This window comes from Orbicella faveolata, unplaced genomic scaffold (assembly GCF_042242905.1).
Source record: "Orbicella faveolata isolate gen_17 unplaced genomic scaffold, um_ofav_v1 contig_4, whole genome shotgun sequence".
In the NCBI taxonomy this organism is placed as follows: domain Eukaryota; kingdom Metazoa; phylum Cnidaria; class Anthozoa; order Scleractinia; family Merulinidae; genus Orbicella; species Orbicella faveolata.
In genome coordinates, this window is record NW_028301569.1 from 10,579,583 (window position 1) to 10,606,200 (window position 26,618).

The 26,618-nt window shown below is 39.3% G+C and overlaps 2 protein-coding genes across 2 annotated transcripts; one reads left to right on the plus strand and one right to left on the minus strand.

Moving 5' to 3' along the window:
• Positions 1-77: 77 nt before the first annotated feature.
• Positions 78-24,628, minus strand: LOC110066762 (striatin-interacting protein 1 homolog). The gene is made up of 23 exons (XM_089276298.1): positions 24,518-24,628; positions 24,378-24,450; positions 24,135-24,209; positions 23,567-23,698; positions 22,597-22,640; positions 21,914-21,990; positions 20,849-20,917; positions 20,269-20,375; positions 19,098-19,225; positions 17,949-18,190; positions 17,404-17,469; positions 8,188-8,251; positions 6,306-6,377; positions 5,506-5,580; positions 4,781-4,878; positions 4,141-4,192; positions 3,972-4,046; positions 3,297-3,397; positions 2,482-2,548; positions 2,274-2,378; positions 1,990-2,073; positions 1,281-1,401; positions 78-650 (listed from the first exon to the last, which is right to left on the minus strand). The coding sequence occupies exons 1-23, from the start codon at positions 24,626-24,628 to the stop codon at positions 358-360; spliced, it is 2,331 nt and encodes a 776-aa protein (XP_089132424.1). The 3' UTR covers positions 78-357.
• Positions 13,888-15,509, plus strand: LOC110066638 (uncharacterized). The gene is made up of 2 exons (XM_020773865.2): positions 13,888-14,195; positions 14,469-15,509. Exons 1-2 carry the CDS (start codon positions 14,120-14,122, stop codon positions 15,164-15,166), a joined length of 774 nt encoding a protein of 257 aa, XP_020629524.2. The 5' UTR covers positions 13,888-14,119; the 3' UTR covers positions 15,167-15,509.
• Positions 24,629-26,618: the final 1,990 nt, after the last annotated feature.

The following is a 26,618-nucleotide window of genomic DNA, read 5'->3' on the forward strand; positions in this document are numbered from 1 at the left end:
CGTAAAATTCTTACGGATGATTAGCGAGTATTTTTACGATATATTCAGAGTTCCTTTCCAAGTCACAAACACCAGAGTTAGAATGCGCAGTATTGACCACGAACCAATCATTTAATTTACTCTCCTTACTTCAAGTAGAATAAACTTAATTACACTGTACAAGAAAAGAATTGCGAAAAATAAGGGAACCAATGTCACGGAGCTTTCATTACTCCACACATTGACAGCGAGTGTGCGCAGTCCTGAGCGGGAACCATTCATTTAATTTACACTTGTTTGTTCGGTTGGAATAAACTTCATTACGCTGTACAAGGAAAGAATTTGGAAACATATCAAGGCAGTATGTTTGATCGTTCCTTACTCCACACATTGAGTTTCACACGTGCACAGTTGATCCCAGTCTATCGAGACAGAAAACACCTCACGGTCAAGCCATCGTTCGTAATTGTTTTTAAACTCACTACTCAACTCGATCTTTTCTCCCAAAACGCTCAACACGTCATTATCCACGGGCTGGTATTCGTCTTCTTCGCCGTTGTCTCCCAGGCGATCGCAGATCTCTATACCATAACGACGGTTATTAAAGCGATCCACGCAAGTACGTAAGGCATTTTCTTCTCCTTGGAAATCCCATGGACGTGCGTCAAGATCTTTTGATAAACAACAACGAAGATTTACTAGTATTAAGAAAATGCTACGATTATACACGCGTTTCTCTACTAAGAGACATAAGGTGATAACTTGGAGTTTCGAAAGCAACGACCCTCGTTACTTTCGCTTTCAACAGCATATCGCTAGAGGCCTAATCAGCCTCATCAATCCGAGTTGAACTAAAGTTTTTTAAAAAAAAATCACTATTCTAAGAGGGTCGCCACACTCAAAACGCGAGTTGTTTACGAGCCAATCCACGTATAAATTTTCTTTGTTTTGAATAAAAATTGGTAGGAATCAGCCTTTGTCCTGCACGTATACAGCGAGATCAAATAAGTTTATGACGTAAAATGAACAGCCTCGTTCCCAGAGACCCTGTGAACGAGGTTGGATAATGAATTGTACGTTCAACACGAAACTCTAGGCTGATTTAGCAACAGGACGGGAACGTCCGATGACGACTGCAGGGCGCGCGGAATAACCTGGATTCTGTTCTAATTTGACCATATTTGGGTATTTGTACTGCGCGCCGTCGTCAAGTGACGTTTCTGTTCTCTTGCTAACTCAGCCTTCTGTTAAACCAATGACGCAGCAGAAATTTAACTCCTACCACCCTATTGAATACTCGCCGTTGCCATAAGCCCAATCGTCATTCAGCCGGTGACGAACTTTCTGATAAATCGCCGACATCGTCTTCATGTTACTCTTTCGCCAATTTCTTCCTAAATACTTCGTTTGTGCCTTGAGTAACTGAAGGGGGAAAAAAAACCAGGAACTCCTTCAACTGACACAAACTTGTCAACCAATTAAAACAAGACACTAGGAGCTCTACGGTAGCTTTTACCATGGTTGGTGTACGTTTTGACAGTACTCGTAACATTGAAGATATCAGGAAGTTAAGCGAACCACAACGGCAACAGCAACGAGAACGTCACCAAACAAAAGAAGTCATGAACACAGCAATGGCGGTGCACGTGCGTTATAAATCTTGGTACATTTCTCAGCCGTCCTGTACAAAGCTGACCAAGTTCTGCGTATTTTACAAAACGCGAATGACGGTTGCTAATTTTTCGTATTTTCATTTGGAATTGAACACTGGCGTTACATATTTAGCTTGAGCAAGTTCTGACCAATAGCGGGCGTACTGAACAGATCTAGACAATTGCGAAATTCGAAGATAAAATATTAATTCGTTTTTCACTAGGCGTTGTCCTTGGGGTCGCCGTCGTCATTGCTTAAGCTTCCTGGATATTTGTAAAACAACACTGAGTCAGCGATAAAAGGACGATGGAAGTAAGTTATTTGCTTTGGATGAATCGGTAACGTGAATAAACTAACCTTGAGTACATATAGCTGAAGAAGTTCGTGTTTCACTTTTAGCACGCGCTTTAAAATTGGAGCAGATTTGAACACAACAAGCATCTGCAAGACAATTTTTATTAACAAAACAGACATTTTAAAGACACTGGACTCTTGTAAGTTCACTTCCAAGAGCAAACCGGTTTGGAAGCTCCCTGATATCACAAGAAAACAATAAACCATTGTATTTGAAAGACTGATACTGGACAAGAAAACGAAAACCTCGAGTACAACCAACGAAGCAAGATAAAATGCATGTTTACCATTGTTCGCGAGTGTTTCCACTTTGTGAGCTTCTGAAGAATGCGCGCAAGGTTGATACAGGAAAAGAGATTTCTCCAGCAGCAAGCTTCTTGATCAGCATTTTCCTTAAAAAAAAAAACACAGAGAGACGATATCAAGCTTAGACAACGCATAAAGGACCGGTGCAAAAAAAGCCTGAAGTAAAAGTACTTCTCAGTTGTTACTCACCAGGCTTTCAGCGGTCAATTCCAGTGGATCGCCTAATATACACGCTGGAAAGTCGAGCTGAGGTATTCTAAAATTCAAGGAAACACTAACTGTTGCACTACTATGAAAGAGGGCAGATAGAACATCGAGGAATAGTTAAGCTTTAAGGTAGGTAAAAACTCTAAAGGAAAGCTCTTAACGAGGTACAGTGAACTCTCATTATGGCAAACAATCTCAGGGGCCCGTTTTCGGGAAAGCCCCGGAAACGTCTCGGGCCCGGAAAGCCACTTTTAGTTAATCTGTATCTAAAAACTGAGAGGTGTATACGCCTGAAACTTCTTGAATGAAGCCCGGGATATGTGAATAAAACAGCTCTGTAATCATAAGGTTTGAGATTTTGCTACGGCTTTCAGGGTGCGAAAACTTTTCGGGACCTTCAAGAAACGGGCACAAGATGTCCGTGGTAACGAGAGAAGAACAGTTAACATATTATTTTGAGAGCATACGAAGTGTTCGCTATTCCGTAATAGCAATTGTTTCCATTCATTTCTTTGTAGTTTCAGCCAAGGGTTTAACTTGCGTTCGTAATAGCGGGTGTCTGTTATAGCGGAGTGTCCGCAAAGCGAAAATTGACTGTATTAGTCATCGACGTCTAATTTCTCCTTGTAAAAACAATACCATGTCAAGCAGACGCGTAATGAGAATGACGAAAATAATCTATGAGGAGATATTGTCTTGATGAACTACCAAATTCTCATAACTAACATTAAAAGGAAAGTATGGCAGTTACTAAGGAAAACTGATATTTTGAACTTGGTAAGGGTCGGTGTACTTACGTGTTCTTGGCAGCGACGAAAGCGGAAATGTTTTGATTCAGGTACTTTAGAATGAGAGGAATACAGTTGGCAAACACAAGGTGCTGGCTCATGTACTCAAACTGGAAGTGAAACACACACAAAAAAATACATTGGATGTAACTACAAGTTCTGACATTACTAACGGTTTCTGTGACAAAAGACATCTAGTGGCGCCGGGACACAAACGAACTGTAAATGTAGTACAAATTTCTGGTGTAAACCGGGTTTAAGCCAGTAGCTAAACCTGTTACACTAAGTGTAAGTTCCGTCCTCGTGAACTGTGGCTCATTCTCATTGTAACAAGTACAATTTAGCTTCCACCTTGGAAATAGCATGAACTGGTCTTTTCAACTTCCTACAAGGCTACCGAAGTTAACACAAAGTCACCCGAGGACTTCCAAAAGAGGACGAAGATTTCCGAATATGACCCGACCTAGTCCAAAGTCTATTCCCAAACGCTAAGCTGTAGAAAATTTAAATCTGCCGAAGAAAATCGGGGTATTTAGAAGTTTACCGAAAAGTTTAGCCTGTGTACATCCGCCCCCTCACCTGAAAAAAAATCGGAGAGAGGTCTCTCTCCCCGATTTTTTTTAGAGGCGAAGTGTTGGAGGCATACATGCTACGAAAACTTTCTAAGCCAATCTTTAACCTCACCTGAAAAACATGATTCAGCTTGAAGTGTTTCAGCAAAAGAAAGAGAAATGCAGAAATGGCCTTCACTATGATCTCCTGAAACAAATTGGAGGAACCAAATTAGAGCTACATAAATCGTTTTATCGGTTTTAGCTGGATACTGCGAGAAATTCTACACCACACTACTTACCTTGTGTCTGTTGACATCAATTCCAAGTCTCATGGAAAGAAGAACTGTTGAACTAAAGAAAAGAAAAGAAAACGATAATTTATAAATTAAATTTCTCGCTTAACCGTCTCCGCGCCAAAATATATGTTTCTCTTTTGCGCGTTTTGCACTTCTCATCTATAGTCCACCACAAAAACGGCGGACTGTATTCACTCTAGAGGGATTCACCTCCAAGACTTTGTACAGTAAATGTCCTTTCCAACTATTTGTTCAAAATGCAAGTGCCTGTCTCAGCTGAAAAGAACACTTCAACAGCTCGTGGCCACAAAAAGCATCTACTAAGAACCTACAATAGATCAATTACTTTCTTCGTCCACGTCAATCTCACATACTGATTCAACTCCAAAGGGAACATAATAAAATGCTTTTTTTTTCGGTTTGTATGATGTAACAGAGTTGATGAGATATTACACTCCAAAAAATGATAGTTTCGTTAGCTAGAAAACTAAGACGTAGGAATAAGCCAACAGGGTACAAGGTTGGTTAAGACCTGGAAAGATTGACAAGGATTAACAAACGATAAACTTGAAAACTGAAGGCACGTCGCGCTACCGTAATATAGATCTGACTGCACAAAAGACAGTTACGTTGAACAACTTACGGCATATCCTGTGGAAACACATCTGCCAGTATATTAATGGATTCAGTTTTAGGTTTGGCCGTAGGTGCAGCAGCGAGGAGGATCTTTAATATGGCAATCTGTATGGAGAGGGAACAATACTTTTGTTACTCTCTCACTCTAGATCAAGGCTCTAGATATAGTTAATAGAGGGAATGGTTATGAAACCTGGCAAAGATTTTCTTTGCTGCATGTTCTTGTTAGCTATTTTGGGGGTTGACCCCGCATGAAACCTGGCAAAATACAAAAGGTGGTTGTGTGCTCATACAACTAACCAATAGAAGCATTGCGATTATGTAATTCATGCATAGTTTATGAACGTGAAACAAAAGATGTGCAGGGTTAAAGACCTTCCAACATAAATCGTAGCCTGTTTGTTTGCTTCTTTGATGTTTAGCGGGCTTCTTAACGCCAGGAACGATTGAGTGGAGGGGAAAGAGAGACGGGAACCCAGGAATAAAAGGGGCGGGAAGTCTACGGGAGGCGGTAGAAGCGAGGGCGGGAAGCGAAACTTCCGCTTTTACGGGGACTGCAAGAAATAGGAAAAAATTCGAAAGAAATTCAATATATTGCAATACAAAAGGCACAAAGAGGCGGGCGTCACAAAGGAAGGGGAGGAGAGTCGGGGGAAATATACGGGACTACAGAAAGGGGGATGCTCAGACCCCCTATCCCCCGCGTCCAACTCAGTGAAGAGCAAGACTTACCACATATTGTGGCAGGTTTGGAAGCATAGCTTCGTATAACTGTTCCACCCTGTTTGATGGGATGTTGACTTTTCCCTGCAAAGATGCAAAAGTTCGTCAGTTAACAATGAAAAACACAGAGAAGCTTGACCATCTTAGACAATCAAAAATAGCAGTCAAAATCGAGACCTAGTCTACTAAGGTTTTACTGCTACCCCAGTAAGGATTAACACAAATTATGTTCTCGGTCGTTTCCAATATCAAGCGAGCAGAGACCAAGGAGAAAGCGTCGGAAAACATGTAACCACGTAACCTGTGCAAAGCGCGGGAAACGTGTCGCAAGTGCCAAGCGCGGAAAAACATGTAACGGATGCTAAATTTACAAAATTATTATAAGTGATCGACATAACGACTCCTTTATTGACTAACCAATAGTGAGCTTAAGCAATGACAATGGCGATCCCGAAGACAACGCCTAGTAAAATTAATTTATATTTCACCTTCGAATTTCGCATTTGTCAAGATCTGTCCAGTGCGCCTGTTGGCCTCAGAACTTGCTCAAGTAAAATATGCAATGAAAAATACGAAAAATTAGCCGCCGCCGTTTGCGTTCTTCAAGATACGCAGAACTTAGTCATTCGTTCACGTTGTTGTTGCGCAGAGGACGGCTGAGAAATGTACAAAGATTTATAACGCACGTGCACAGCCATTTTTTGGTGACGTTGTCGTTGCCGTTGTTGTCGTGGATTGCTTAACCTCTCTAATAGCGATACATCTTTAATTCATTCAAAAAAAAAAAAGAAAGAAGTGCAACATGTTACCTTTGTGAAGGGTCTGTTCATGGCGTCTTCCTCTTCCTTGATTTGAATTTCCGAGAGGGAAACATACATGTGCTGAAGGAGAGAAGAAAGAAGAAATTTAAAGAAATGTAAGTCACATAAAATTGCAGTACTAATCAGCCTGAGCTATTTAGTTTTATCTCTTACATGTACCAGCCTCGAACTTTAACCACAAATTCATTGTTACATTTAACAACAGCATTCGATAATACTATTGGAAGGTAAAAAAACCCAAAGATGTAATCATAAATATGATGTAATCAACCGAGAAGCAAAGGATGGCTAGGATTGAGGAAGATTAAGGCGGATTTTGAACGAAACAGTTGAGAACAGTAGCAAGTTTATTCACGAAGCGCCTTCCAAGACGAATCTCCATTGAAATCCCTCAAATCCGGGCTAAGTCGGACTGCGTTTCCGGGACTAAGGGAGACTCTGGAAACGAAGTTGGATTAAGCTTATTCACGGCAAACTTATGATTTCCGAAATTTTGCAATTACCCTTGAACTTTGACTTTGACTAGTCTCAAACTGTATTCTGAAATTAATAGAAGTGTACATAAGGAATAAAACATTGTAAACTTTTAATCCCTGATTAGTATTAATCGGCTTTCCGACAACAGGGGCCAGAGACACTAATAATCGGTTTTCGTCTTATCAAGACCTCCTTTAGGAAATAATTGTTCTAGTTTCTCCGGACGTCAGGAGGTAGCTCATGCACGTACGATTTTATTTACGTTATTTTCTGGCTAAACTGGCTAGCTAAACAGTAAGGTCAAAATTCGGTGTTTCGCTTCGAGCATGCAATTGCGTTTTGAGTAGTTCATAGACTAGATTTATCTGCGAATACCTGTGAACTGTGACCCGACTTAGCTGACAAAATTACGACACACTCAACAACCGCCAACGAACCTCCAGACAAATCTACATCCCACAATTTTGATTTAAGTTAGTGTACATGTAAACTGTTTCGAAACTCAGTTTTTACTTTTTGCGCAAATTACTTGACACTGGATTACTATAAAATCGCCACATTTTGTGCCAAGTTCACCCAACGTTTAATTTTGAGTGTCCGTGACATCTGTACCAAACTGTTATGGATCTTTCTTTCTGGAGAGGAGCCATTGTTACGAGCAGTGTCTGCTCCATATACCTTTTGTTCAGCAACGCTTGTCGTCCCATCCACCGTTATTACAGGGCTCAAGCAATCACGACCGCGAACCCGAGGACAACGCCTTGTGAAAAATTACTTATTTATCTTCGAATTTCGCAATTGTCTTGATCTGTTCAGTGCGCCTTTTGGTCTCAGAACTTGCTCAAGCTAATTATATAATGCAAGCGTTCAATTACAAATGAAATTACGAAAAATTAGCCGCCGCCGTTCGTGTTCTCCAATTAAAATATCCACAACTTAGTCATTTAACGTTGTTGTTGCACAGAGGACGGCAAAGAAAGGTACAAAGATTTATAACGCACGTGCACAGCCATAGTTCTGCTCATTCTCCATGCCGTTGCCGCCGTGGTTTGCTTAACCTCTCTATTCAGTTAAATTTTAAAAACCAATATTTAATTATAACTTTTTGCCTACAATCCACACCTAAAGTGATCGAAAACGCTTGCATTTGAAAATGCTGCCCAGAGTGGAGACATTTGTAAACGGAGTCCTATCCTATCAGTGATGACCCATGCCAGCGAAAAAGAAAGCTTTCGGAAACGCGGACGTGACGTACTCGCGTACAAACTTAGTTATAATAGCCTTTGTTTAAGTTCGCTAATTACAGTCAATGAGAGTTGAAGAAAGCTTTAGCCCAACTCAGTCGACTCTAGTTTTCGTTTGCGGGTTTAAAAATATATCATCATTTGTTTACCTTCTTGAGAATTGACAGTCCTTCGTGTATCGGACCAGGAAGACCAGCAATTGTTTGGGAATCTCTGCAAAGATAAAAGCGAGATTATAACCGGAGCTCACAATCATAAAATTTTAATTTCTTCTTACAATATCGATACTTTATCTAGCAGAAAGGTGATGGGATTTTAAAAAATCATCGGCTATGGGTTATTGCTGTGATTTACCTACTAATTCTAGGAATTAAGTACGGAAAATTCACTAAAACATTCAAACACCAAAACAACTGAAATGATCGCCTTTCAAAACGGAATAATCATAGCCCGCGCGCAGGTTCTCTCGTTTGGGTTTGCCCGAGTCTGACAACCTCGTTTATAGGCAGATATCTTCTTACATGGAAACACTATTAATTTTCTGATCTTCAACACAACTCATTACTGACGACAGAAGCAATTTTTGATGGTTATCGTTATTACGTAGCCAAGATGGGGATGGTGGCCAAACCAAAAAGCGAAGAAAAATAAACTGCGGCTGTGCAGTTTTATCTTATCTTAAGCAAGTCAAAAACAGAGAGAGTGGAGGCAGAACAGTTGGCTATTTACAAGTATGACCGAGGAGTTGAAGTAAGGTCAACCGAGAAACAACAACTGGCGACCACCGTATTTCAAGTCCGGCGCCCTAACCACTCGGCTGCGCTGCCTCCCCGAGCGACGGAAATGACTGAGTGTGCCACGTCTTGTGCAGAGATTATAGACTTGTTACAGATTTAAGACACAAGTTGAAATTGTCACGAGCAATATTATACAATTAAGAAAACGACTTCAATATTGAGCGCAGCAATATTGCAAAGTGTCCTGACTTTGACTTATACTTATGAATTAGTTTTCAACCAAGCATTTACGTTGTCAACGTTCGCAGGTTTCTTTTGAGATACTCTAGAATTCCCGAAAAGAATCCACGAAAATTTCCGATTTGCATGATAACTTTCAGTTCAGTCTCCGGATGTTTTGGCCACATTGCAGGTGTCCTGGATTGTTCTCCACCTGTAGATTGGTTGCTAAGAGATATAGCTTATCGTGACGTGCATACTACGTCATCAACAGTCGAACTCTTAACCCAACCTAGAACCCAGGCTCTCTCTCCTTTGCCTCCCTTGTTGTTGTGGAGAGGGACAAGGGAGGCAAAGGAGATAGAGCCTGCGATCGAGGTTGCTCTAAACCTCAGGGCCGGGTTGTTCGAAAGCCGGTTAGCGCTAATCGAGGATTTAAGTCAACAGAGGTCTTAATTTCTTTTGAATAAAAGTGTTTTCCACTGCCAACTTCTTGTGGAGTCGACATTGGTCAACGCCAAAATAGCGGCCTGGAAGAGGCTAACGCCAAAACTGCAAGGAAGTCAAGAAAATAACAACAGAAATTTTCACTGAAAAGCTACCAAACTGAAATTAAAATTTACGTTAATACTGGATCAGCTTAATCGTATGTTGAACAGGGCCAAGGGTTTGTTCTCCGAAAGTGGACCAACTGGCGTTTAATCAGATTTATACGTTAGCCCAGGTCAAGTTTTGAAAAATACGTATTGGTTGAAGTTAAAAATGAAGCGACAAAAAGCAGATTGAAATTGTCATTGTTTACCAAGGATATTAAACTGAACATTTACATAGTTTGATAACTGTGACCTGATCCCACAAAACTTAAAAATATGTCACTCACGTACTTGTAGACAGTGAAATTGATATAACCTATCATCGCAGAAATTTTTGTTATTGGTTTGTTTGGAAGTAAAAGCCTTTTGTAAGTGAGAGTAAGTGTTTGCACGAACTTCGATTAAAAAAAGGAATGTAAGTTTCGCAAAATGATTTCTACTTGCTGCGAATGAAAGCGACAAACTTGTGTTTTAGCACGTATCAGTTTACGCCCAGATTTAGAAAAGACGTTATTTTCACCTCGAGAAGGGAAGGAAGGATTTGAACACTATACGATATATTAAATTAAAATCATGTTTATCGAGTTACTTTAGGGGACATTCGTAGACCGAAATAGGTCGCAGGCGGGAGTCTGTCGGCAAACTAAAAAAAATGTCTATTTTTTAACACCTGATGATAGGATCAAAGCTAAGGCTGAACTGTCGAGAATAAAGTGTTCTGGCTGAAGCATTCTTGTCGAAAAAACTCAGGACTCGGTTATAAGTGCAAGAGAGCGGTTTAAAAAGCAAGCCGGCTACGGAAAACGAGTAAATATTTGTAAAAACATCTCGCTGTTACGTAATCTCCATGTCAGGACTATCTTACAACTGCATGGCCGGGACGAATATAAAAAGAACAATGTTTAAGTCCAAAACGAAACATGGAAAATTTACTATCGTGGTTTATTTTCATTTTTGTTTTGCAGAGAACGGTTAAGAAATAGACCAAGATTTACAACGCACGTGTAGAACCATGGTATTACTCGGACTATCTGCTTCGCGCACTCAGTGGTTTTAGTAAAAACAATTTGTAGATTTTAACTATTTGTTTAGCTCGTTTTTACCATACAGGACAGCTACGTGTGAGCAGTAACTTCAACTCAATAATTTGTCCCAAAACAAGATAATTTCAACTTAGCAAAAGACGTAAACTTCCGGCTAAAAATAAATATAAAACGATAAGTCAACTTCTTTCTCTGACACGTAACCTGCGCGCCAACTGTACAACAATGGTTTAGGAGAAATAAGCTTAGTTCGTTCGTTAGCGAGATGTCCTGCTAGGAAATTCCTTTGGTAGGGAGAAGATTTTTAATCCACAAGATAAAGAATCTAGTAATGCTACTAAGATATCCAACGGTGTTTCCAAATGCTTAAAATTTCTAGTTTAGCCTTCTTTCAGGGAAAGGACTCTAAAGCAAGTTATTTTTAAAAAATACTATACTTAGAGAGGAAGCCACATCAGTCTATCCTCTATCCTAGTCGAATTGGAATTTGGAGTTGTTGGTTTTTGTGGAGGTAGGAAAACTGGAGAACCCAGAGAAAAACCCTCAGAGCAAGGCGAGAACCAACAACAAACTCAGCTCACATAAGGCACCGAGCCGGAATCGAACCAATCAATCAATCAATCAATCATTTTTTATTTCTTAATAAATGTTCATTTTACAGTTGGACTAGCTCGCGGATAGCTATGGTAGTCTAGGCGGGCCAGTCTATGTGGTGGGAGGCGAGCGCTCTCACCGCTGCGTCATCCCTGCTCCCCTAATTTTGACTCCAGTGGAGGTTAGCTTCTAGTGAATAGTATTTCAAAACAGTTGATAGAATATATCGAAAACGTGGGGTAAATTATGGTGCCTCGCATGTTGATTCTGTCTGATCTACCCCGGCAAACCAAATAATTTGACCTCAGCTGTACAACTGATCTCTGTATCAAATTTGAGAGAAGTTGTTGACATGTTTGGAAATCCTAGCTGATTCAAAACACATCAACAGTCATGATCTATTTGTAGATACAGCATTCACCTCGAACTGTTATTTTTAAGGACAGGTGATACATGTAATTTAATGAGCCCTGAATGTGTCAGTGTGAAGGTCGTAGTTTCAAGGACGGAACACCTTCAAAAAGGCAAAATATTTGAAAAAACTGAATGCAAAATGAAGAATTTTTTCATATAAAACGTACTGCTCATTTAGCTTCACAATTTCTGTTTCCCTTCTCCCTTTTATTCTCATTTTGTTTACCCATGGAGACGGTTTTCTTATCTCGCTAACCCTTAGAACAAAAAGTCTGCATCTGCCAGTAAAACCTTGATTATATCCGAAAGCAAAATACGAAATACAACTTCAACACAGACGACCTTTTCATGACTTCTTTACAGCACGGAACACAGTAAAACAGCTTTTTTGTCTACTTAAAACTACCAAGGCCGTAACCAGTATGAGGCAAACCGACGCACTTGCCTCAGTCATTTTTTTCCGTGATCCCAGAGTTGTGTTTAAATGCACTCAACATAAACAACTTAAATACCTAATTTATTCATAATCAAGTTATTCTGGCTAAGGCCCTGACAGCAAACGAACGGACAAGGTTTTGAAACACTACGACAGTGGGAAAATTGTAAGTACATCGAGTATGTATCACAATTTTGAGTTGCCAAGGAGTGTTGGCGTAGATCTATTGCAAAGAAAAACGATATTAAACACAACAGTGTTCTAAGATGACGACTTAAAGAAGTTTTTCTCAGCTGCCTAGCACTGTACATTAGGATGCATGGAAGTTGTAAACGGCTGAGTAATGGCTGAGCCTATCTGGGCGTGTTAAAAGTCCACCTGTTTACTTCAAAAGTTTAGCCTAAATTTTTCAAGTTCGCTGTTTGTAATCCGTGTCAATCTTCTCCATCCTAAACCATCCTTGTTCCTTTGTGGTTTATTATTATCTCTTTGTTGCTTTTCCATCTTTCCTTCAACTTAAATTAACTTTGTACGTGGCCAAAATAACAGAAAATGTGACTAAGCTTCTTTAACCGAAGGAAAGTAGTAATAGTTATCATAGGCAGTTCGCGTTAAATAATGGCTTCTACGATGAAAGTAAACTTCTGCAACACAATGAATTAAAACGTGAATCAAATTTGAGGTACTTCTTTTCTTGACAAAGCGACGAAAGAAGAACACGAACAGTTACGTGGCCTTACTCCATCGTTTTTGTCAAAGCTTTCTCTTTTCATCATCAATCTGCCACGCATTTATTTTCTCGTTTACAATAAAGAGTTACCTTGTATCCAACAGGATAAACCACAACAGGTTTGAAAGAAAAGGTTAAGGCGGGTTTTTTTTTTTTTTTTTTTAATCCAAGAGGCATTGTCAACGAGAACGTTTTGCGCACAATTTCATCCTCGTTTTACTCGAAAGACCCCTGACGCAAGGCGAACAATGGTTTATTATGTTGAAACAATAGCAACACAGAGATACCTAATTATCATACACCCATGAACACGGATACATGTAGTAAAGCGAATAGAGTTAATTAAAAGGGTTGAAACAACCAAGATATCAAATCCTACAGTCCCCGTAGGAGTCAAGGAAGTTTTCATCACAGTTAAACCGCAAATGTGGTAGTTGTTCTTCGATATTTTTGTCACGTGTGGATCATAGACGTATTTCATTGTTTTCTTTAATAAACCCCGCGGTCATTTCAAGCTTAGAATTTCTTCTTTATATAGAGGATTTGATTTCTCTTGCGCCCCAGCCAAAACCGCAGTTAAGTCGAATTGATATCATCAATAAATAATAACACTTCGGCGACATCCTTGAGTGTCAGAATGAAGAAAAAAGTCACTAATTCTGCACATGGAGCGTATGTTTCTGAAAAAAACATAATTGATGCTCTGGAATTTTTGCTTGTTAAATTCAAACGACAAGAAGTTGCTAGAACAAAAAAATTGTTTTAACCTTGTAACTCTGATCCGTCGTCACTTTAATAAAACGCCACAAAAACCAAATTCGCTTTCTCCTTCGACAAAACAATGTTGAGATTTAACACCTGTTGATATCACAGGCCGACCCTAACACATCGACAACAAATAAATTCCACTTTAGATTTAACCACGTTCGAGAGAAGACTTCCTGTCAATAATAATCTTAGTCCGTGCATTGGTCCCAGAGAAATTCAACTGGCCACAGAATTCATCCCAGATTGTTTAGACTCGAAATCACCGCTATGCGCCGGATCTGCTAGAAGTGCACTTTGCCCCAGCTTGAGCATTCCTGCATGGTAGTGCCTTGTTTTTTATGACAGCTTGCCTGGAAGTGACTGAACAATCACAACACAATTGGACAGATCTAAAACTGATTATCTGTGACGTCACTCGTCGGCAACACAGTTTCTGGTAAAGCGGTGTTGTGTAGTTCAGGTGATTACACGCTCCAAGATCGAACTCGTCTTAGAGCTCGATCGTAGCAGTATTTTGCTTCTAAAGACTTGCAAAGACGCAATCAACATGCCTCGATCGTTCCTAGTGAAGAAGAAGCCAGAGAAGTCTACCAAAGGCGCGCAGTGTGAAACAAAAGCGAAAGGTGAGATGTGATTTTTTTTCCGTGCACTTGTCGGGGGGCGCTGTGGGTAACAAGTGTATGAATGCCAACAAACACTGCTCGCTAAATCTACACGTTAGCTTGAAAATACATCACAACTTCGCCTTTAAAATCCGTAAGTAATTTGCGCAAATCGTTCTGACACCTTTTAACTGCTCTTTTGAGAAGCAAACGAAAGCTAAATAGCATTTCACAGGTATTGCGTATATTGTTATAGCACATGGTCAAGTCGCACGCTTTCACTTTCGCCAACAGGTCGCCAGTTTGACCTCGAAAGCAAAACTATGCCAGATTCTTCCGTTCTATCAAAATCTGTTCACGAAACCACAAGATTGCAGCCATGGATTGGGTTTGGGACGACACATTTTTATCCCGCTGAAGTTACATCCTACACTTTGCAAGGTCACGTCCACACAACTGCAACGCAAGCAACTTCGAAATGCGAGGAGAAGCCCGCAGATTTCACTGGTAAAGAGGCACTAGAAGACGACAAGGAATCGGTGATTTCTCCCACGAAGGGGCGCGCGATAAAGAAACATAAATGCCTCGAGTGCGAGAGGAGTTTCGTCACCGAGTCTGCTTTACGAAAACACCAACATCCACGTAAAGAATTCGCGTGCAAGTACTGCGAGAAAACGTATGTGTCCTTAGGAGCGCTGAAAATGCACATACGTACGCACACCTTGCCGTGTAAATGCACGATCTGTGGAAAAGCGTTCAGTCGTCCGTGGTTATTACAGGGTCACATTCGCACGCACACGGGAGAAAAGCCTTATAAATGCCCCAACTGCCAGCGTGCCTTCGCCGACCGCTCAAACTTGCGAGCGCACTTGCAAACACACTCAGCGGTGAAAAAATACTGTTGTAATCAATGCTCACGTTCTTTTTCGCGAATGTCGCTTTTACTCAAGCACCAGTATTCATGTGGAGAAGAGCTGAACTTAACTTCGTGAACTCTCTTTTTTATCAGTGTTATTTAAACAATTCTGTCGTTGACATTTTAACTTCGTGCGTTATCACCGCCCGTTTGACTGTGCAAGTTATTTTATTTATAGGAAGATAATGGTGTTTTTCTTTCGCCTTCTAGACGAGTTGAGTTATGTGTTGACATAGACTGCAATGGACCACCAATTGGTTCACAAACTGTTTTTATGGTTAAAGTGAGGAATTAATGAAAGGAAATCGAGGATCATTTACATTCTAATGGTGTTTTGATGTGTATCACCAACGAACAGGCTTAGATAATTAAGCGAGCTTAACGATGCGTTGCAGAACGCCCAAAAATAAAAAAAGAAATTCTAACTTAGTAATTGTGTACGTTAGTACGACACTCCTCAGAAATTTGTTTATTTTCGAAAAAAGGAGCTGTCAGTATTTAATTGAAACTTCTTGAATTACATCTAAGAAGCTTTTAATTAATAGCTAACGTTTCAAATGAGAGAAAGAAAAGTTTAGATTTGTTGTCCGTGCAGATCGATATATTTATAAATTGTCAAAACTTAATGTTTCATTTCTAAGAGATACTTACGATAAATGAATTAAATAAATGGCGTTGTGCAAAAGACATGCCAGTGACAAGTTGATTGAATTACGTGACCAAATATGAGACAAACTCACAGCTAAAAATAACTGCGGATGGGACAAAATATTTTATCGAATGAACATTATCTTGTTAGCATACACGGGGGAGGTACATATGGGCAGATATAAGCATGCACGACTAGTCTTGATATGACCGACTGAAGAGAATTCCGAACACGAACGGAATCTAAATTAGATATATGTACATCTTTTGTGTTTGTAAACTCTGAAAAGGCTAAGGGCTTGTCTCGAGGATAATAAAGTAGGTACACCTGTTTCGTTGCGATACACCTGGCAGGGCAGCGTTTCGTTAGAAAAAGAGCAACAAAGTACTCAAAAAAATCCTTTTGTACAACACGAAAACGGATATGGCAAAATAACAACCAGTTAAGTCCAGATTTCCGATTTTGAAGTAAGACCTGCTGGAAAACTTCTCGAAGGAATTGATACTGCGGTCACTGGACTTGAGCCAATTTAACTGCGTTACTCGTGCAGCACGTACGATGGCGTGACTACAGATCAGTTGTCACTCTTCACTCCGAAATAAATCAATTGTTCAAACTAAAAATAGAAAGCATGCTTATTATATGGCTACAAAGCTCCGTGAGCGGGCAAGATGAATCAAATCCTGCGCTGTGAATGGCTACCCGAGCGGGCAAGATGGAGCTATCTTGTCCGCTCGGGACTACCCGCCGTGTCCCGCAAGAAAAATTTTCCCGAAAAGCCATATAATAAACCCTTTATTGACCAAGCTTGTTCGGTCAAGATGGCTGGATATCGGCCTCGTTCTTTTTTTGCGAGTTTATGGACCTTGACTCCTTCTCGGTCCATAAACACGCAAAAAAAAGAACTTTGCCAATGTCCAGCCATCTTGACCTCACACTTGGTCAATAACCCATACTTACAGCCTGGCTCGTGATGAGGGTGTGGTCGATGGTTGCGCCTTGGCTCAAATCCATACAGACAACATTGCAAGACACAAGTCTAGTCTTTTCACTCGAAAACGCTCCGGCGAGAAATGAGCGGAGGTCTATGCGAGGCGCCGACAACTTCCTACTCCACGCACGTTAAAAAAAGTCTAGCTGAGAAATTTTACCTCGAAGAATGACAATTGAGAACAATTAGACATCACAATGTCATGGCAAGAAAAACAATTTCTACGGGATTTGTACCGTCCTTGACTTGTGCACCTGTTAGTTATCACAAGAAACAACAGTCGCACGTAATCGCTCGTGATTTTCATGTGCCATATTCGCGACGCATGCTATTGAGTTGTTTTTCGTCGATCAAGTCAGGCAAAGTGTTCTGGCCAATATGCGGACATCAAATTGTATACGTGCGTCTACATTAAAGTTATTCTTAATTACCAAGTTTTTATACGCGACAAGTGTACTGTTAGTAGAGTCTTGGTATGGACTAGCTTGCAAGAGCGCGGGAACTAGACAAGTGGGAACCCGGGGTGGGGAAAGGGAGAAAAAGGGGAGAGGAGGAAAACGGGAGGGGGACAAAAATGGGCATCCCTGGGGGGAAAGGAGCATTTTTAACTGAAACGAAGATATTCACGCAATTTCAAACAAAAAATAGGAGGAAACTTGGTTCTGGCACTCACCCTCTCAACTGAAAACCAACGAACTTGTTCCTTGTATTATCCAGGAAAACGTCCACATCTTTCTGCCTGTAAAAAATAGTGATCGACTTCTAAATTCCCCTTACAACATCAATACAATGTCAAGCAGGTAGCTGTGGGAATTGAGAAGATCATCAGCCAGGGATACAATCTGAATAGAAGTAACAACTAAATTTAAATTAAAGATAAGTAACTAATTAACAATAACAATCACAGAAGCTGGGAAAAAATTTGCATATTAAAAGATGCAAACTATTAAAGATAAAGCTTTTCGCTGCCAACTTCTTTTCCAAACGGTCACTTCTGAAGATGTATGTCAAAACATACGAAACGTCAAGTTGATGAATTTTGTTTTCTAAAAAGCGCAAGCTTAGCAAAATGTTAACCCGGGGTGTGGGATATGAACAAGCCAAAACGCAAGGGGGTGGGGTGAAGGGAAGACAAAAATAGAGGACAGACTACCAGGGATATTGTTTTGATTGATTATCAAATTCTCATGGAGCAATGACATTTCCTAGTGATTTTACCTGACTTTTGGCCGCAGCTTGGGTGGTCTATAGATATGGTCCTCCTCACCCCTCTCCCACTGGATTTCACCATTACTGTCACTATCTGTTCCTGTTGGGGGTGGTGTGTGGGGAGCTGGTGTTCTCTCCTTGACAATGGCTTGCTGGGGAGGGCACTGTATTTCATAGCTGGCAGGCAAGCCAGAAGCAATTCTGACATCTTCTTTCCTCTTGGCTAGATCTTCCATTCTACCTAATGTTGTCTGTGCAAAAAAAATTACGATACAGGGTATGAAATGCCCCTCTGACTACACACTTGAAAAAAATGTTTTCTTTAATGCACCATGCCTTAACTTTTCTGCAACGTGTTCACCAATGGGTATTCAAATCACGTGGATTGAACTATTTCTTCTCACATACCACTGTGAGCTGTGGCAAGTCAACTATAAAAGCCAGCACTTTATACCACCATCTACAACCCACTGATTATTGAAGCAAACTATAGTTAACTTGCTTCAAGCAAAAGAAAAATGGCGTATGGGAGGGCAAATCCTTCTACCAGCTGACTTGTCTCCCAGGGGGGGAGGGGTGTCTCCCAGGGGGGGAGGGGGGACTCCCATATAAAAAGGCCGGGAGTGCTCATCATACTTTACGGGGTTTATAGTGGTTTGTTACCTCTTAGGGTGTTCAGCATCAAAAGGTCCACAGCGGGAGCTTTTGCAGTACCTTTTAGGGTATTGAACCAAAAAAATATGACAGAAGATAATGTGTTGTTTAAGAATTGGTACCTCTTAGTGGTGAAAAAAAAATTTCAAGCAAGGCCCACTGATAGCCTTGCTAAGTAGATAGTGATTTTCACTAGCAGGTGGCCACATGTAATTTTGACAACCCCTTTGGTATAGTCGGAGCTGTGCTATAGAAGCACCCAGATGCCACAGGCACCTAACGTTTGCCTTAGGGCAACTGGAAAAACTTACATTTTTCATATACACTTTAGCGATGGGCACACAGGATTTCATGGTCAGGAACCTTTGGGCTCCTCATAATTTTTCTTAGACCACAGCCTTGACAATGTTGTATTTCAGGTAATAATACATGCATGCATGTTGTGGTAATAATGTTTTCTTATAATTTTGCCAGTAAAGATCCCAACACTAATGTTTGACCTACCAGAACAGTCTTCCACAAGAGCAGAAGAATTTTCTTGATGGGAAAATGGGGACAGCTACCAGCACAGTACTTTAAAATCATTTCCAGTAAGATTATTGGTAACAGATCATCACAACCTATGGGTTGACCTGAGAAGGACAGAAAACTTGATCACTTGACATAAAGAATTTATATTACTTTTTTCCTTTTGATTGCTCTACACTGATGCAATTTGTGACTCAAATCAGATCCAAACACTCAGCATGACACTATTCGTACAAAGCTTTTTCAGGTAGAGCAATGCAATCCCAATATTTATACCAGATGAGTATAATACATTCATTACAGTCCTACATTTTTTCATGCTAGATTATATATTCATAAATACTTATTGACGCTTAACACTGACATTTTGAACCTGAGAATGCCGTTAAAGTTATTTCTTGACTTGCAAATTCTACAAGATGCCAGAAAACAATCTTAACAGAAACATCATGTCCAGGTAATTTCATACTTACACATATACACAAAACAAACTTGTAGCCTCGATTACCTTCCGAATCTATTGCTTGTTTGAGTTGTACTATAAACTTCTTCCCCCATCTCTACTACCCCCCAAATGAGAGCTGTGAGAAAAATCTATGGTGAAATCTGTATTAAGCGGACACCCTTGGGACACTCACTAGTGTTTCCTTAATACAAGGTGTCCACTCTAAACAGGGTCTAATATATTCTGCAATAATACTTAATTATAAAACCTTTAGTAACAGAGTGTAACCCAGTGTAAGATCAAAGACTGCTCATAGCATGATGTCCAGTCAGTCAATGCATCAATCTGGAATAATCCACTTACATGTAGTTTAAAACGACAATGAACAATGTTAAAGGAGTCTTAACTGAGCACTTAGAATTAAAGGCCCTTGAAGTGTCCACTTATTGCAGGCTTTGTACACCAAAATGGCTTAATATTGGCATCCATGTCCACTTAACAGAGGTGTCCGCTGAATGCAGGTTTATTTTACAGTAAATGTGGGAAGAAAATTTAGTGACTCAAGCTGGTGTCCACTTATTAGAGGGTGTCTGTTTAACACAGGTTTCACTGTATCCACCTGTCAATGACTAAGAACAGACAAAACAGTTTAGAACTCCTGGACATCCTTGTGAACACTGATCTTGAATTCTGATTACTTACTTAGCTCCACAAAAAACATCTCCTGTATTTGAGCTATGTCTTCTGAATCACCTGGATCTGCACAGCGCATGACCTCAACAATGGTGTAGATAATGTTGAGGTAAACCCTTATTTGTGGAAAAAGATATTTATTTGTGAAGAAAACAAACAGACCAGTACATTATATGCATTGTAATGCCATAAAACAGTTTAAAACAAAATTTAATGCTATTATGTGATATTTTGGTATCATCTTGTAACCATTATCATTATCATTATTGTTATCATTATCATGTACTAGTGTTTATATACATAATATTAATATTTTAAGTGTTTTTCCAATATCTTCTCTAATTAATTGAATGTAATAAAAGTTTAGGAATTAAATAACAAAAGCAACTTTTGAAGCATTTTTAAGTTTCAAGGAAGGCATGTTTTGACAGCCTCCACAGACAAAAAAAAATAGTTTTATGAAAATACTGGTAACTTGCAAAATTATGCCTGACTTGTAAGAATGGACCACCATATAAAATAGAAGATTGTGCAATTTGGTATAAGAATAACGGAAAGTAAAATTGTAATTATGTTCTCATTGATTTACCTTAATGTCACACTATCAGCCACAGACACAGAAGGTTTCTGTAATGCTGATATCGCAGCTTCAGGATTCCTAAACCAAGAAAACAGTAAAATGTACTGGAATTTCTTAACACAAAATCAACTCTGCCAGTGAATTTTTCACTTAAACTAAACAGTACCACATCAAACTACTGCTCAAAAACTTTCAATAACATGGAACATTGAAGTCCCACACTTTAGGATTTCATACCAAGACTCAAAAGTTAGTAAGAACCACTAATGATGCAGAACTCAAGGTTTGACACAAGACTTTCTTTCTTATAAAATTTTCAGCAGCTACAGCTGTACATGCAGTTCTTAAAATTGCCACACAATATTTTAAGGGACCTCATATTGTAAGACTCCTCGATAAAACTTCTTGATCAAAATCTAATTTCTCATTGCAACATTGATATTATCATCAGGCAAACAGGTAATGGGAATAAAGAAAATCATCAATTCAGCCACATGGCCTGGATGCAACACCAAATTCTCAGAGCTAGCATTAAAAGAAATATATGGCTGTCAGTAAGAAGAACCAACATTTTGAACTTAAGACTGAAAGGGTTGAGCATTATTTTGAAGTTTTCTTCAATCTGAAGGTAATTTTTATACATTAGTCACATCATGTGTACTAAAAGCATCCATGGTCAAGTGTTGATCAATACTCTCAATCGATACCCTCATCGACCCTCGATAGACCCTCGATCAACACATCCATTGACACTTGATTGACATCTGTGCCAAACACTGGTTGAGAGTCTGTCAGACTAATTTTTGCAGAGACACAAACAATATGTATGAGTTGGTTGACACTCGCCATATATCGACCGATCGAGTGTCAATCGGGTGTTGATCAAGAGGTTGTTCCAGTGTCGACCTAGTGTTGACCAAGTATTGATTGAGATCATGCTGATCAAGTGTTGATCAAGATATCAATCAAGTGTTGATCAAAGGTCGATTGACACTCGGCCGCAGATGCCTTTAGTTCACGTTATCCCATTAGTCTACAGATTACTACCTCTTGGGATAAATTTATAAGACTCACTCAATTTCTACATTCAGCAACTGAATTACAAGTGGCATAACTCCCATCTTGTACAAGAAGAACACATTGAATTGTGACTGCAAAGGAAAATATTTCACAGCTAGAGACGATATCCAAAGCTTTATAATCAAATACAAAGAAGAAATGTAAAATTTTAAAGGTTAGAACATAAAAATGACATGTAACAAGTTAAAATGCAATTCATCATGGTTTTTGGAGGGATAGGGTCAGGGGACAGGGGACAGGGGACAGGAATGCAGGAGCAAATGAAGAGGGGGAAGGGAGGGGGGCTCAGGAGGTAGGAGACAAAAAGGTGAGAAGTGTGATTCCCAAGGTGGCAGGAACCAGAAAAAACAGGGCAACAAATTTTCAACACTGCGTGAATAGTATTTTGCAACAGGAAACAGAATTTCTTTTCAGTTGGAAAGCTATTGGTCTATTGACAGTGTTAAGTTGAAGTACAGGTTGTATAGATATATTTGTAATATAACTGGAAATACAGACTGTAGAACAGCAGAACCCACTCAGTTCTGTAGTTTACCAGCTGATCTGTCATGTTCAGCAAATGTAACTGTTGATTTTACCCTTTCTACTGACTAGTCACTTGTTTAGTGGTAAGGTTGAGATCAGTTTATAAGGAATCAAACGCTGCTGGTTAAGAAAATTGTTCAGCTAGAAATTACCCATTCTCTTTGTCCTTCTTCATCACTGACTTCACCAAAATTACCTAACAAAAAATAGTGTAAATCATGCTGTCTGATATTAAAATCATAATAGGAACAGTACAGTATGTACAGAACAAGGACACAACTATATAAAAACAAAAATCTTCTAGGTTGGGTTTAACTTCTAAAACTATACACTACATCTTTCACATACTATTAGATGTATCTACGCAGATGTCTCTGAGTAATATTGAGAACCCCATAAATGGGTAACTTGTATACAGTGAAGGTCACTAAAAAACAACCTGAAGATTGTACCAAATCATGGATGGCTCAGGGACATGTAGGGGAGTTCTAACTTTCAAGAAGAAAGTAGCAGCACTGAGATTTAAGTTGTGAAGGAGTGTCATAAACTGCTACTAAATACAGATTTATTTGGAGGAAGAGGGGACCGAGGTCTTCTTCTCCATGAGGAGAAAAAAGGAAAATAAGGAACAGACTCATCATCCACCCAGAGTTTAAAAAGAGTTTATTAAACAAACTTCACTCTAGGTATTTTGCAATAAAACCAACCAGCTTATGCAGTTGTAGATTCATATTTTAATGAAAAATTGAAAGATTAACAAGATAGAGTATACATTAGTTACGCAATGCTTTCAAGTGGTACACCCTGGTATATCCCACAAGCCACTTGTATTTTCTTGGTATACACACAAGCCTTTGCCAACTGGCACTACATGCCTCACTAGCCATCTACCATCTCATATCCAATGTGCATTAAGTATACGACAAGAGAGCATTGCATACAGTGTAACTATTTTATAATATGCCACAGAAAATACATTGGTTGACGCAATCAAAGCGACATAACCCAGTGCATGATGGGAAGTTTGGATGTGATACCATCCAATATACTATGGTTGGAATGATATTCTGATTGGCTGTATTTTCTATAGCATGGTATAAAATTAATATTGACAGTGCATACCTTGTGCAAGATAAAGTAAAACTCTTGCTGCTGTGAGTCTTATGTCAGGATCTGCTGCTTCACATTTCTCAATGATAAGAAACAAAAACTTTCTTCTTTCATTTTGCTCCATCTCACTCCATTTGTCATACCCTAAATGAAAAGAAGAAGGATCAAGGGAACACATTTGAAAAAAAAAACGTTTTACATTTATTAAAAAAAACTGCCAATTTATAACAAGTGATTATTGATAAAGATCAATAAATCAATACATATAGAGTGGTTTTCATTTGAGTGTTGAAAAGCTATTGGTTTTGCAACCATGCTACACGATTACCTTAAAAAATCTCACGCCACTTTTTATCCAATCAGAAGTAAAACTAAAACCAATTGTGACTCATTTGCACCCATTTTCAACCCTTCGCATCAGCTGCATGTAATTACTTTGAGGTTTGATTGGTTCACTGTATTGTCTGTGTCCTTTGTGATTGGCTAAAGTGATCACTTTGGTTTTGGTTTTACAACACTCAAGTGAAAATTGCTCTAAAACACACATCAACACTGTTAACAATTATTTTACCGTTACTACCTTGTGAATACGCTGTTATTTCAAATGCTTCTCTGTTGAATTTAAATTCACTTTCTTCAGTATAGCTGTAAAGCTCTGTAGGAAACAAAGTAGTAAGACTTTGTAAGCCTGGTTGAAGTTAAGATGTTTGTGCCTTCTTCTGTGCCCATCCCTGCTGCAAACATAAAACTTTAAAGCCGTTTCTTCTGAAGGTAGTATTGAAGTAAGTGGATTAAGAATTGCATGAGGAAATTATCGTCTCACCTGCGATTTCTGCTGATTTTCTATCGGCATCGTCATAAGTGAAATCAACTTCAGGAGTGGAATCTAGCTGACCCTACAAAGAAAAATGAACTCAGTTGAACTAACCATTAATAGCTTGATTTCCAATTTCGATTAGTTACCTCTGATTCTCTTCTTTGTCGCCGTAAAATATCTCTAAGTTTTGGAATTCCTCGCTGTTTACGGTCAATACTTCCCTCCATCTTGGAAATCAAACATTGCTTAGGATCCATGCCTCTATTCAGACCCAATTCCCTCTCTGGGGTGAGCATTGAGAGTCGCATTGACGAAGCATGGGAAAGATCAATTTTATTTGATTCTGCGCACGTACAAGTGTCAATTAACGCAGGCTACAAAAGCTATAATTTTATTTTTTATTTTTTTACACTAAATTTTAGGCCTTTTTGCGATATCGTAGAGGTACATGGTCATGGGTTCGAATCCCGTTCAAGCCTGAATTGTTTTCAGGCTTTAATTTCACAGGTGCTCGAGTTGTGCATATAATTGCGATGCAGTTTTATTGTTTTTAGATTTATTGTTAATTGTTATTTAGAATGTAATATACTAATTGTAGGTCCACATCAGCTTTTAGCTGCCAATTTTATCGACCTACTTATGTATGTACGTGCATATCATATTTCTTATATTCACTTGAAAGGAAGAAAAGAGGAGTTCACGCTGTAAGGGGCATTATGGGTAATCGGGCAAATTTACAAAGAATCAAAGCTGTAAAACAAATGTTTATTGTTACATTTCAGTTCTCATTTCACATTTGGAGACGAAACATACTGTAGACGGGGAGACCCCTTCTCTAGGTTTACCAGCGTTTTTGAGCCGATCGAGTGATTGTTGTGGGCGTAAGAATTTTTTTTACGCTTAAATTCTTAGCCGCTCAAGCCACAAAAATAACATCTCCGTTACTCTGATGAGTAGGCTAATGCCTAGCTCAATGGACTCAAAAACGCTAATAAATGTGGAAAAGGGGTTTCTCTATTTACAGTAAAAGTTTCTTCTCGAAAATGAAACTCAGAACGGAAATAAGAAGGAAAGCGTGTATTTTGTCGCTTCGTTTCTTTGCAATCTTGCTCTGATTACCCATAATACCCCTTACGGCGTGAACTCCTCTATTGGCTGAAATCTGTTAATGATCGAGTTAGCTAGTAAGTACTGAGAAATTGGTGAAATGGTTTTTCTGTAACGTGAAACTCCAAAGAATTGACTAGAATTTGAATTGAACGACAAAATACACTTCGTACTTCCCCATTCCTGAAGATCGATTTCAGGAGCTAGTCTGACTTTTCTGATATGATACAGCCGGTCGATATTTACGTCCTTATAATAACTGTTGTAATTCAAATCTTGGTTATTTGTTGTTGTTTACGTGTTCAAGTATTATTGGCCACATCTGTGTCGTTCAGTTTTTTATCCTCACTCGGTCGCGGCATTTCTCGTGGATTCTGTTCATTACAGTCATTACATGCAACTGACATGGTCATCCTTTTCGTTCTTAAGACCAACTTCCAAAAAATGCCAAAACAAGATGATTTCGCAGGCACTTTGAATAATATAGGACATATCGGATATCGCATGAGCCAGACTACACAAACAAAATACTCTAGTCAAAAATATAGCAGTACATACCGTAAATCCGCGAATTAGCGCCGCCCCTCAAATAAGCGCCCCCTTCGAATAAGCGCCCCTTCTGCCGACCAAAATTTAAAATAAGCGCTTCCCCTCGAATAAGCGCCTCCTCCCCTCCCCCTGTTTTATGGAACATTACTGAGATAATAAAGGATGTATAGTTTTGTTCGTGTTCAGTCACAAGCAAGAGATTATCGACCCATTCAAGTGCTGCACATTGACCGTCGCAAAAAATCTCTCGTAGGTTCTCTCCTAAATTTGGAATAAACGCTAATTCGAGAATTTACGGTACTGGAGCTTTTTGCCGGCCATGACGTCTTCTCAGTGTGGTTTTCTTTTCAAATAATATCCTCTTATGTATGTATCAACTTGATAGCGACTCTGATGGACACACACTGATTCAAACAAAATACAAACAGTGACAAACTTTAAACTTTTGGTTATCTTTCCTGATAAAAAGTGAATAAAAGTAGCGCATTTAAGTTATTTCAACTAATAATAAGTTGGTAGACGGGTTAAAGTAGGTCCTCCGATCGATATTATGAATTCTATTTTTATTTATTCCAACGCATTGCCCTCCCG

Excerpts from the sequence above, each read along its gene's own strand:
- LOC110066638 (XM_020773865.2), top strand. The coding sequence starts at position 14,120 with ATGCCTCGATCGTTCCTAGTGAAGAAGAAGCCAGAGAAGTCTACCAAA. Across the intron at positions 14,196-14,468 it reads GTGTGAAACAAAAGCGAAAG|GTCGCCAGTTTGACCTCGAA; the intron begins GTGAGATGTGAT and ends TTTCGCCAACAG.
- LOC110066762 (XM_089276298.1), bottom strand. The coding sequence starts at position 24,628 with ATGGATCCTAAGCAATGTTTGATTTCCAAGATGGAGGGAAGTATTGAC. Across the intron at positions 22,641-23,566 it reads TTTACTTTATCTTGCACAAG|GTAATTTTGGTGAAGTCAGT; the intron begins GTATGCACTGTC and ends ATTTTTTGTTAG. Across the intron at positions 21,991-22,596 it reads AAGAAGGACAAAGAGAATGG|TCACAATTCAATGTGTTCTT; the intron begins GTAATTTCTAGC and ends TTTCCTTTGCAG.